This window comes from Phocoena sinus, chromosome 3 (assembly GCF_008692025.1).
Source record: "Phocoena sinus isolate mPhoSin1 chromosome 3, mPhoSin1.pri, whole genome shotgun sequence".
Taxonomy (NCBI): Eukaryota; Metazoa; Chordata; class Mammalia; order Artiodactyla; family Phocoenidae; genus Phocoena; species Phocoena sinus.
In genome coordinates, this window is record NC_045765.1 from 54,360,606 (window position 1) to 54,373,830 (window position 13,225).

Consider the following 13,225-nt stretch of genomic DNA (forward strand, 5'->3'; position numbering starts at 1 on the left):
CTGCATTTTAATCAGTAGGAAAAGTGTCCTGAGGGTAATAGCTAAATCTTTCAAAAAACAGATGAGGAGATGAAAGAAAAGGATTCTTAATAATAACTATATATTGAGCATTATGGTGTGCCAGACGTTGTGCTGAAACCTTTTTGAGATTATCTCGCTAAATCTTCCCCACAAATCTATAAGGTCTGTATTATAATTATGCGTATTTTGTAGATGAGGAAATGGAGGCTGAAGAACTGAGAGTAGTGGCTTGTCCAAGGTTCCCCAGCCAGTAAGTGACAGAGTTAATACCAGTTTATTTTTTTCTATAAGTAGATTCACCATACATCCCAGTTTGCCTGGGCTAGTCCCAGTTTACATCTTGTATCCTGAAGTAATTAGTAATGGTGTCCCCTTACCATCTCACAAATGAACCGGACAACAAATTTACAGCTGCTCCATCTCAAGATTTCCCAATCTTGGTACTATTGCTTTTGGGGGCTGGAAAATTCTCTGTTGTGAGGGGCTGTCCTGTGCATTATGGGTGTTTGGCAGCATTGCTGGCCTCTACCCTCTAGATGCCAGTAGCCCCCCACCCAAATAACAAACAAAAATGTAACCAGATGTTGCCAAATGTCCCCTGAGGGGCAAAGTTGTTCCTACTTGAGAATTACTGCATCTAAAGCCTATGCTCACAAAAATTTAACTACAGAAGGAAAATACCATCTATTTGCTACAGAACATGTACTATAAGCCTACCTATTACACTAGCTGGCATACACCCTGTACTCAATAAAAGTTAATTTCTTGGGGGCATTATTTGATTTCCCAATTGTAGAGAGGTACAAGGGCTAAACAAACAATGAACAAGATGACTGGAGGGCTCTAGTGATTAAAATTGGTTTGTTGCAATTCTTATTAGAGAAGACTGAAATGGTGTACTGGGAAGTGACCCAGAAACCTCCTGGCTGCCCGTTCTGGTAATATTGTGGAATTTGATTCTTGATTCCATTGGGTGTCATGCCTTAGTAATGAACATAATAGCCAGGGAGACAGCCAGAGAATGATACGGTATGTTTTACACTGCAACCTTCTTCAATCATAATAGCTAATAATAATCAGTGTTCTGCTTTCTCCTACTCTTCTTCTTAGAAATGACCACCATTTCTTTCATACCATCATTTTCCATTTATTAGCAATAACAGAGGAAATACCAATAGCACCAATCAAAAATGAATCCATATGACGTGTTTTATCCTTACAGCTGTAATAACTAGTAACTAACATGGACTGGAAAGCACTTTGCAAATGTAAAAGTGCTGTACAGATGCATTATAATTATCATCATTAATAAATTAGCCCGATTCTCCTAGTATTCAAAAGGCACGTAAGGTCAGATACATGGGTTTCAGTGGGGCAAAATGATTACAACCTACAATGATGTAGCAATGGTTCACATGTGTTAGCAATAAGTTTTACCCCATGCAATCCTGCAGAGCTGAAGTTACACACCCTTCAAAAAATGGGAGAATGAAGCTAAAAGTAGACAAAACAGGTTTGAGGTTTTTTTGAGATTTAATGCTTTTAATAACAGACTCCTACCTCTTTTATGTTAACTTTTAAAAGATAATATAATTAATCAAACTTCTAAATTGTACATTTTAACAAATTAAAATTTCTTATTTAAGGTGACAGTAAATTTTATTATTCTCTATGAGCTGATATTCCAGATATTGTTAGAATTTCAAAGTATTCTGTAACTTCAAAGAGGTCAGATTGGTAACTTTTGTGCTTGCACACCCTCAGGAAATACCTTCAGTATGCATTCCAGAACTGTTACTAGAGAAAAACAGCTTTAACCATTCCCTTGCCAGCAAGAGTCTTGGCAAGAGACAGCTCTTGGCTGACCATAAATAAAATTCCTTGAATCACCAGTATCTTGATTTAAGAAAGAAATTTTACTGTGTCTTTCATACATAAAAGTTGATTAACAATGGTTAAAAAAACTCTACTGCACTTTTTCACAGGTGTACAAAAGGAAATATAATGGAATTACATTCAACAATAAAGCTTAAAGTTCACTCTAGGTAATAGTTGCAGTAACATTCACATACACAAGCACAGAGTAAATATATATCAGGAGTCTTATAATAGCATACAGCATACATATGGGAGATTGAGCTCAGGTAACATCATAGGTGTTAGCAAGATTAGCAATTCAGAGTGTTATAGAAAAGGAAAACTAAACCAAAGAGAAGGTGTTGGCGATCACACCAAGACAAATCACAGAATTAGAGGATTGGAAAGTCGCTCACTGTATGTATGAGAAAACAACATTTTTCTTCAATTTCTGGGTCTTGATACAGTTGGTTAGAGAAGGTTGTGTATTCAAAGTGCACATAACTGTTTCTTAGAAAACAGAGAGCGAAAGATCCTTTTATTTAGTAATTAATACATGCAAGAGGCAGCCCCAGAGTGACCTGAAAGAGTAAAGCTGTGATTGGCAGGTGGCCGGTATAATACAGATGTTTCAGGCAATTCTCTTAAAGCACTTCTGTAGCAGCAATGATCATTTAAATGGCTGTAGGCTGAATTCTCTTTCGAGGATAGTTTAGGGGAATTGAATTCATCATATTTCTCTTTAAAGATTTATAGTTATAGATTTTCTCTTTTTAAAATAAATCTATCAACAAACAGCATAAAGTGAGGTGCTGGGGTTTTCTTTTGCTTTTGCATATGTGTTGTCGGAAAAGATTCTGACCTTTTCATAACATTGTGTGCAAAAGAATTTTTAATAAAGTGAGCACAAGGACATATGCAGGAAACACATCAGATCTGCTTCTGTTGCCCTGGTTGGCCCCCTGTTAAACACTGAACTATTGGCTTGTAGGTAAAATGCAGGTTTTAGGTATAATGACACCACAGCCAAGAGACTTAGGGATTCCTAAAGCCTTGTCAATGGGGGGAGTTTTGTCTGCTAGAGGGTGGCCACTGCCTCTTCAGTTGTAAGATTTAGAAAGTCTGGTACCTTTTCGTTTCACATTTCCCATTGTTGATTTGCCTTTGTTTCCCAGCCCTCCTAGTCTAATCTGGCCCATCCCAGCCAACATATTCCCCGGTGGCCACACATACCCAGTGGCCACAGACACTCAAGCTGCTCAATCTCAAAACCTTTCAGCCTGCCCTGAAAGTGTCATCAAGACAGGATCCCCGGAGCACAGGGCAGAGAGTCCAACCTCTCACTGGCGGGGCTGGGAAGCCTCTCCTTTGTGGCGGAGGAGAAAGGAGACTTGGGTCTGCTTTTTAGGTTCTGAAAACAAGCCAGAGTGGAGAGAGAGAGTTAACACCAGACTTAGTAAAGCTTTTAAGACAAAACTTGTTAAATGTGATCTAGACAGACATAGGGAACTTTCTGCAGATTTCTGAGGTCTATAAGAAAGGGCTCACGTGGATAGGAAAAGGGAGTAGGGAGTTGCTACATGGGAGAGATTTGCCATTATTACAAAAACTGGCTAAGTGGCTTGTTTCCATTAGATGACCTCACTGGTCACTGTTGTCAGTCGTGCTGTTCCCTTTCTCTTTTTTCTCCTGGGTCTTGTTACCCTTCTTCTTTTTCTTCTTTTTCTTGGTCTCCTCCTTTTTGCCGAAGGTTATGAAGTCACTTTTGTCAATTTGGCTGTTAGTAGGCTCCTGCCGGATGGAGATGATTGCAGGAGATCCTGGGATAATGAATTTGTCTGGCAACTCACCGGGACCAGATTGTTTGGGGTTGCCTGGTCCGTATTTAAAGGTCCAGCTGTTGCTGTTGACACCAGCACCGACTGGAGGGGACACCTCTCCTGCCTCTGGTTCTGCAAGACAAACCATCACAAGTCAGTCACAGAGTCAACATATGCTTTCCATATGCCACACCAGGAGCCTGAACACAGGAGAGGCTGCACAGATGGTCATGGCTCCCATGAAATCGTGAGTTATTTCTTCAAGCCTAGGGCAAGGCCAATGTTTGGAAACGATTTTTTTCACCAGAGGGTCCAGAAATCTACGTTTCTAGTAACATATTTTTGGTTCTTTGTGAAGAATTTTCTAAAGAATATCTGGTTGTGATTACCCTGCCTGGGAGTGGGGCAGGAAATGTACTGGATTAAAGCAGAATATGCGATAAAGTACCTAGGAATAAATTTAACCAAGAAGATGAAAGACCTGTACACTGGAAACTTTGTGACATTTATGAAAGAAGTTGAAGGAGATAGAAACAAATGGAAAGATATTCCATGCTCATGGATTGGAAGAATTAATATTGTTAAAATGCCCATACTACCCAAAGCAATCTATAGATCCAATGCAATCCTTATCAAAATTCCAATGGCATTTTTCACAGAAATAGAACAAACAATACTAAAATTTGTATGGAACCACAAAAGAACCCAGTAGCCAAAGCATTTTTTAATTTTATTTTTTAGATTTATTTATTTATGCATGCATGCATGCATGCCACATGGCATGTGGGATCTTAATTACCCTACCAGGGATCAAACCTGTGCCCTCTGCAGTGGAAGCATGAAGTCTTAACCATTGGACCACCAGAGAAGCCCCAGCCAAAGAATTCTTGAGAAAGAAGAACAAAGCTGGAGGCACCAAGCTTCTAAACTATATTACAAAGCTATAGTAATCAAAACAGTATGGCATAAAAAGACACACAAATCATGGAAGAGAATACAGAGCCCAAAAATAAACTGATGCAAAAATGGTCAGTTAATTTATGGCAAACAAGCCAAGAACATACAATGGGAAAAGGACAGTGTCTTCAATAAATGATGTTAGAAGAAATGGACAGCCACATATAAGAGAATGAAACTGGGCCTCTATCTTACACCACACACAAAAATTAACTCAAAATGGGTTACAAACTTGAACATAAGACCTGAAACATAGAACTCCTAGAAGAGATCATAAGCAGTAAGCTCTTTACCATCAGTCTTAGCAATGATTTTTTTGAATCTGATAACAAAAGCAACAAAAGCAAAAATAAACAAATGATACTACATCAAACTAAAAAGCTGCTGCACAAAGAAGGAAACCAATGAAATGAAAAGGCAACCTACAGAATGGGAGAAAATATTTTCAAATCCTATATCTGATAAGGGGTTAGTATCCAAAATATATAAAGAAGTCATAGAATTCAGTATTTAAAAAACTCCAAACAATCTGATTGAAAAATGGAAAGAAGATCTGAATAGACATTTTTCCAAAGAAGACATACAGATGGCCAACAGGTATGTGAAAAGGTGCTCAATGTCACTAATCATCAGAGAAATACAAATCAAAACCACAATGAGCTATCACCTCACACCTGTTAGAATGGCTGTTAACAAAAAAACTAGAAATAGAAAGTGTTGGTGAGGGTATGGAGAAAAGGGATTCCTTGTCCACTGTTGGTGGGAATGTAAATTGGTGTAGCCACTATGGAAAAGAGTATGGAGGTTCCTCAAAATATTAAAAATAGAGCTAGCATATGATCCAGCAATTCCACTTCTGGGTATGTATCCAAAGAAAGCAAAAACACTATCTTGAAAAGATATACGTACCCCCATGTTCACTGCAGCATTATTTACAATAGCAAAGATATGGAAGCAATTTAAGTGTTCATCAATGGATGAATGGATAAAGAAAATGTGATACACACACACACACACACAGCTGAATTTTATATATATATATAATTCAGCCATAAAAAAGAATGACATCTTGCCATTTGTGACAACATGAGTGGACCTCAAGGGCATTATGCTAAGTGAAATGTCAATATTTAAATATTTGACAAAATAACACCGAGAAAGACAAATACCACATGATCTCACTTATATGTGGAATCTAAAAAAACAAACAAAAAAACAAGCTTATAGATACAGAAAACAGATTGGTGGTTGCTAGATGGTGGTGGTGGTAGTGAAGGGTGCCAAAAGGTACAGACTTACAGTTATAAAATAAATAAGTCATGGGATGTAATGTACAGTACGGTAACTACAGTTAATAATACTGTATTGCATATTTGAAAGCTGCTAAGAGAATAGATCTTAAAAGTTCTCATCATAATAAAAAATTTTTTTGTAACTATATATAGTGAGAGATGTTAGCTAGTCTTATTGTGATAATTTTACTATGTATACAAATAGTAAATCATGTTGTACACCTGGAACTATTATGTGTCAATTATATCTCAATTAAAAATAAAAGATAAGATATACATAGGTACATGTAAAGTATTATAGGACCGAGAGGCAAAAATTATTAACTACACTTGAGAAAGTCAATTGAGATTCCAAGAGAGGTGAAATTTATGCTGAGACTTGAGAAAATGATTATGCATCCACAGGGGTTTCCAGTGCAAGACTTTCCCAAGAGTCTAGTTGGAAGACGCACCATAAAGTACACCAATGACTTCTAGAAGAGTAGAGGTCAGAGCTAGAGAAGAAGAGTAATGGTCTGTCTGAGCGAAGTGATCCCAGTGGCCATGACATTGAAACCTTTTGGCATCACAGCAGTGTTCGGTGGAGCCATGGAAAGTTCTGCCAGATAAACAGTTTACGTTTGATTGTAGTTTGGGATTCTCTACATTTGCTACTTCCATCTCCTTACCTTCCACCACTTCTCAATCTCCTCTAATTTGGTATCCTTGAGCACTACTTTTCTAACATTGTTCATGGCAAGCTCACTGATTATATTACTTCCAAAGCCAGTGGTCACATTTTAGTCTTCATCTTATTGAACTTCTCAGCAGCATTAGTAATCCCCTTCTTGAAACACTTATTTTTTTATGAGTTCCGTATCAAACCATTCTCCTGACCACTCTCTCTGGCTGTTCTTTGTCAGTTTCCTCGCAGGATCCTCTTTACCTATGTATTGCAGCTTCCCTGGGTTTGGCCCTAGACCTTTTCTTCTTCTTTCTCTTCACTCTCTCCTTTTGGAATCTCAGCCTGTCCATGGGTAAACATACCATCTAAATATGCTGATGAGATACAAATGTATACTTAAAGCCCATAGGTCTCTCCAATCTCATGTATCCAACTGCCTATCTGGTATCTCCTCTTGGTAGTCTCATGGGCAACTCACACTGAAGGAATCTGAAATCAAACTCATGATTCCTCTCCTCTATTCCCTTCTAAATCTCTCATCTCAATCGATGATATGCCATTCACTCCAATGCTCAAGGCAGAAGCTTCAGAGCCATTATTCATTTTTCTCTAATTCTTCATTTATAATATACCAACACCTGTCATTTCAGCCTCCTAAACATATCTAGACTTTGTCCTCTTCTCCCCATTTTCACTGCTGCTACCTTTTTTCAGGACACGATTATCTTGTATGTGAATTACAACAATAGCCTCTTCCTTGTTCAGCCTGCTTCTACTTTTGCCTCTCTCTAACCTTCCACACATAGCCAGAGTCATCTTTATTCCTTAAAGTCTTTCTCCGTTTTTAAAATACTGAAGTATAACATGCACACAGTAAAAATCCTTTAAAAAATAGAAATTATTTTATATCACTCCCCTTGCTTAAAATTATTTGAAGGTTTTCTATTGCCTTGAGAGGAAAAAAAAAAATCAAACTCCTTAACATGGTATACAAAGCCCTTCAATAGCCTGTTATCTTTTATTCTCCAATTTCACCTACAAGTGTCTCTCTTACCACTATCCTCCAGCCACACAGGTTTTCTTTCAATTCCTCAACACCCCTTGGGATTGTTTTTGCCTCAAAATCTGTACACATACGGTTTCTTTTTGCCTAGAATGGTCTCCCCTTCATGCTTAGCATGACTCCTCATTCTTCAAGTCTGTGCTTAATTGAAACCTCTTCAGAGAGGCATTCTATGACCATCCTAGCCAAGCAGCACCCCCTTCACCTCTATCTCTATCACTGTAAGGTCCAGAGAAGCAGAAAATATGTATTTATTTTTGAATGTTTAAAAAATTTTTTACTGGAGTACAGTTGATTTACAGTGTTGTGTTTCAGGTGTATGGCAAAGTGAATCAGTTATACATACACATATATCCACTCATTTTTTTTTTAGATTCTTTTCCCATATACGCCAGAGTATTGAGTACGTTCCCTGTGCTATACAGCAGGTTCTTTTTAGTAATCTATTCTATAAGAAAATATATCTGTTTTATTCACCAATGTGTAGCCAGTGTCTAGCACAATTCCTGGCCCATAACAGGTGTTTGATAAATACTTGCTGGATGGATGAATGAAAGGACTGATGTGAGAAATGGAAGTGGTGCCCACTCCTTAGCAGATCAAATACGTTTCCATTGCCGCACTTTGGAGTCCCTAAAGACAACCAGGAAATGCATGTGAAGTGCTGAGGCTGACTCCAGCACAATGAAAGAGCTCAATAAATGGAATCACACATGGGCAACTATACATGGCGTAGCTCTCAGGGCTAGGACGGCAGGGTAAGGATATTGCAAATTTAGTCCAAATACCAGCAGACTGTAGGGAAAGGGAGTAAGAGAGTTTCTTTTCTCTCATAAACCCCTTTGCTACACCACGCTTCCCCTGGCAGAGCTGACACTATAGCTCTTTGGACATAGGGCTATAGATATTTTTTCTCTGAGACTGATTTCTTTGATTCCTCTAAGATAGTCAAATCTGCAATTGACCTCAGCCAGAATCTGCCTGTTGACATTTCAAATACAGGCCCTGCCCCTGAGAGACTGAGACAAAAGGGAGAAATGCAATTAAAAGCCTCTGACTTGGCATCTAGGAGAACTGGGTTTCAACACCACTCTGTAGTCCTTTAGTTGCTCTCACAGAGTCCAGGATGGAAATTTTTCTGACCACAGCCAGGACTCTGTATGAGGCCTTTAGGACTGTCATCTGGAGATGCAGAGTTCAGAGATATTTTTATCTTGCAGAGTTAAATGACCTTAATGGCCGTGCTTATAGGCGGAGGGAGCCTCTCACAGCAGGATCCCTAAGAGTTGATGAGTTCTTTTACATGTCACTGAGCTTCTTGGGCCTTGGCTGGGAGTCTGGGTTGGGTCTGATTCAGCCTCCACTCCAAGAAGAATTCAGGTGCCTCCTCCTCATATTCAGCTCCTGTAGAGCAGAACAAGATCTGGTTTCCCCAGTGCCTCCCGGATCCTTGTACCCAACCTGTTCTGGCTGATGTGTGTGCGAACATCTCTGAGGGTTCATTCAGGTGAAATAATATCTTAAGGCTGTGACAAACAACGTTTACTGACCTCCTAAATCTGAGTCCCTTTTGGCCAAGAGCACTGAAGCCCTTGGCCTGCTTCGCTTATAGAATGCTGTGACTTTGGGGCAGAATCAAGGAGATACTCCTTGATGAGAGTATCTCATGAGAAAGATGAAAAAGGAAGATGAGGAAAAGATGAGAAAGGAAGATGAACCTTTTCTACCCCTAACCCCAGCCCAGGGCCAGTCTCAGGTCAGTCAAGGGAATGTTTCTTCTTTCAGTGCTGTCTCCCTCTCCCGCTCCTGGGACCTCCCACAGGTCCCCTCCCCTCTGCTCCCAGGGACCCAGCTCACTGGCTCACAAAGACAAGACTGAGATGCAGCCATGACCCAAATGAATGGATCTATTACAGCCTGGAAAGAGGACTTCTGAGAGACATCAAGTGGCGGAGGATCAGCCCTTCCCTGACATTCAGATTACAACCCAATGGAATTTGAAAGTTTAATACAGTATGATCATAATTATAGTAAAAGGTTTTGCCTTTTTTTTTTAATTGGCTGATTTCTCCACAGTAGGTATACATGTAAAAATATGAACAACATACACTTCTTGTTTTACAAAGGCATACAGATCTACAGCTTTAAAAACTGCCCTATGGGGGTAGCTCACCACTTCACCTAATCCAATAACCCACTTTAGGCACTTCCCTTAGACACTGCCCAGGGTCTTTTGGGCAACATTCCCTACTTTCTTCTTTCATTCTAAACGAACTCTGGATGGAGTTTAGCCTCAGTGACTGGGAACAATTGAGCTGGAGGCTTTGCCAGTGCAGATGCCAGGGAAGGTCCTGAAGATTGTGAAGCAAATGCCAGACTTGTAAACCTACCCCCAACCCCTATTCTAATCTGCTCCTGACGATCAGCTAAGGCCAGGAGAGGTTTATCTGATTTACACAGACTTCCCCTAACGAAACAACCCACAGTCATTTTGACCAAGAATAGTACTTTCAGGAAAGTTTTTAGAGGGGCAAGCCTGGAGAATGTTGGAGGATTTTTAATCTTCTTTTCCTCTCTTCCTCTCGCTTTGCTCTTCTGAACTTGAGGGCTTGCCCTGGTTCTATCACTTAATGGTACACAGTCCTGGGCAATTTACATAAACCACTCTGAGCCTCAGTTGCCTCAGGCATAAAATGGAGGTGATCACCTTCCTGTCTTCATCAGGGTTATGAATTAGTTAACATTTACTCTGCCTTCCTATGTGCTAGGCACTGGGCTAAGCAGATCTGCATATGCTATACAATTTTTACTCCTCACAAGAACCATAGGAAGTAGATATTGCCAATATCCATGTCTGCTTTATAGATATGTTGGTTTTATAAATGAAGAGACTGAGGACCAATCGTCACAGGGTTACTAACTGGTGGAGTCTGGGACTCAAATCTAGGTAGTCTCACTCCAGTTACGAACGAGACCCACATTCTGGGCTGTATATGAAGGCCCTTTGAAAACCCTGAAGCATTATACAAATATAGCAATGGCTCTGGCTATATCTGTTTAGTCATCATTTGGGAGACGGCGATGCAGGCAGGAGCCTCTAAGAAAGAATCAATAGAAAGAAGTGTGGAGGTGGGGGGAGGGGTGGGGCTGCGGGAGTGAGTGCTCAGCTCTGGAAAATCGCAGCCCAGCCGGCAGGTTGCAGCCCTCCCCTTCGCTTCCCATTCATCCCTTTGTTACCATCTCTGGGATTCTGGTGCTGAGGTTAATAAAGAGCTTCCAGAAAACCCATCATTTTGATTAAAGCGGGGGACCATCTTGCCAGACAGCACTCTGGAGCCTGCCTACCGCCCACTCCGCTAGGTTCGTGCAGCCAGCAAAGGCTATTAAATGATTACAGCCGTTTCCGGCCCCACCAGACAGCTCCCCTGGACTGCTTGTTCTCCGGCGCGGGCTGCTGCTTCTGCTGCTGCCTCTGGCCGCGCAGGGGAGGGTTAGGGCACGGAAGGCTGTGCAGATTCTGGGTTTGCAAGTGAACACCCAGGCTTTCTGCACAGGGACACCTCGCTTCTCCTGGACTCCTTTCCCACCCCGCCAGCCACTGCGGCCCTTCAAGCAGCTCCAATTTCATTTGAGCCTTCTGTGGCTTTGAGCAACCATTTCTTCTGTGTGTGTGTGTCTCTCTCTCTGTCTCTCCCTCTCTTTCTCTACCAGAACTTGGCAGATTGTAGAATTATACACGCTCAGACCAAAACGCAAAAAGCATCTGCCATCAAACCCACTGAAAGACCAGGATGTAAAACATATCTCGCTCCCTCCCCACCCCCTATCCCACCATCTGTATGGTTTGTGGACTGCTTGGACAAGCTCCGCCTCCTCTCCCTCACTCGATCCTTTATGAACTGGGCAAAGTAAATCTGAGTAATTACAGCCCACAAAACACAGGAGAATGATGGCTGGAAACCCAAATCCTGTCCAGGATCAGAGACAGGGAAAGAAAGCTAAAACCACCTGGACATTTCCCCACTGCTTCTTAGTCCTTCAGTTGACAGTGGAAAGAATTTTCCATGGAAACAGGGGAATGTAAAAATATACTCCCTGTTCTCTTTAAGACTTTAGGCCCTATAATCAGAATACTAGGCTTAAATCTGGCTACATCATGTAAATTACGTGATGTTTAGCAAATTAATTATCTCTGGGCCTCAGTTTTCATGTGTAAAGGAATAATACCATCCACCTCATAGGGTTGTTACAGGATTAAATGTAATTATCCTTAGAGAGCATATAACACAGTGCCTAACATAAAGTAAAAGCTCACCACATTTTACCTGTTAGTAAGATCAGAGTAGCAGAAGATTCACTAGTTTAAGGAATATCAATCGATTGCTTATTATGGGCCGGGTACTTTCTTAGGCACTTTATTAAACACTTTGCATATACACACATTATATATATATATATATATATATATTATAAAAAATATATATTTTTAAGATTTCCATTTTATAGATAAGGAAAGTAAAGGCTTAAATTACCACAAGATTGTCTGCCCTGAATCAAACAGTGATTTGGTAATAAAGCTGAAAAATTATTCTTGTACTGACTCCTCAGCTCAATATTAGAATTACGACTTTTTTTTACTTCTATTGAAGCCTTGGGGATGGGAGAGAAGACAGAGCTGAGCTGATTCACAGGCCTAGCATCCTGATCCCTACAGTAGCTGGGAAGGGATGGTGTGTGTGTGTGTGATCAGAAGGTAGGCTTGGTGATGGGGAACTAATCCGATAGCCACTCCCCAGAGGCTGCCACTTCTGGGTGTTTCACCCGCTTAGGGTGGGCTGAGTGAGCTGGAAGAAGACTGTGTGGCTGTTTGGTGCCTCAGGCCACAGCTGGGCTAATTTTCAGTAATCTTGAAGCGGAAGAGATAAATACAGTGGCATATTTTTAAAGCCACAGCTCTTGCTTTGTGCCCAAAATAACTCTGCCATTTCTAGGTTGACTATAAAGACACCACGTGCTGAGAACCCAGATTCAAAAATTGGAATGGCTGGTCTCAAATCTTCCTAGCTCTCCACAGCCAGCTAAAAAAACAAAATAAAATAACATTTATTCTTTCTGTGACCCCGTCACCTAGGAGGGCTCGGGCTGCATGGTTTTCTCTACCTTATTTTCTCTACCTTATTTCTCTACCTACTCGTCACTAAAGTTCTCCAGGGTCTTGGGAGGGCAATTTCTTCTTACAATGTCCCCTGCCCCAGCTGCTGTTATAAGCTGGGGTAGCAGAATGCTTAAAATGAACGTTTGGGGGTCACACATTTTGAGTTGGATCTCAGCCTTAGCACTTATTTGTTGTGTAACCTTGAGCAAGTCACTCGGCCTCTCAGTATTCTTTCACACGTAAAACAAAGATAACAATATCCATCTAATGGGATTGCGATCATTAAAAAGAGACAATGCTCATAAATCACACAGAATAACATTTGGCATGCAGAAGCCGACATAGAGGATACGTATTATTACTACGCGGTAGTCCTCTAAGGAACCTGACTCCTCT

The 13,225-nt window shown here is 40.6% G+C and overlaps 1 protein-coding gene across 6 annotated transcripts in view; it reads right to left on the minus strand.

Moving 5' to 3' along the window:
- Positions 1–1,147: 1,147 nt before the first annotated feature.
- Positions 1,148–13,225, minus strand: part of LOC116750459 (protocadherin alpha-C2) — a 159,156-nt gene continuing 147,078 nt past the window's right edge. For all 6 annotated transcript variants that reach the window (XM_032625133.1, XM_032625137.1, XM_032625135.1 and 3 more), the window contains one exon: positions 1,148–3,830. In XM_032625133.1, coding sequence (XP_032481024.1) covers positions 3,520–3,830 — 311 coding nt within the window. In that variant the 3' untranslated portion in view covers positions 1,148–3,519. The remainder of the gene's footprint in view (positions 3,831–13,225) is intronic.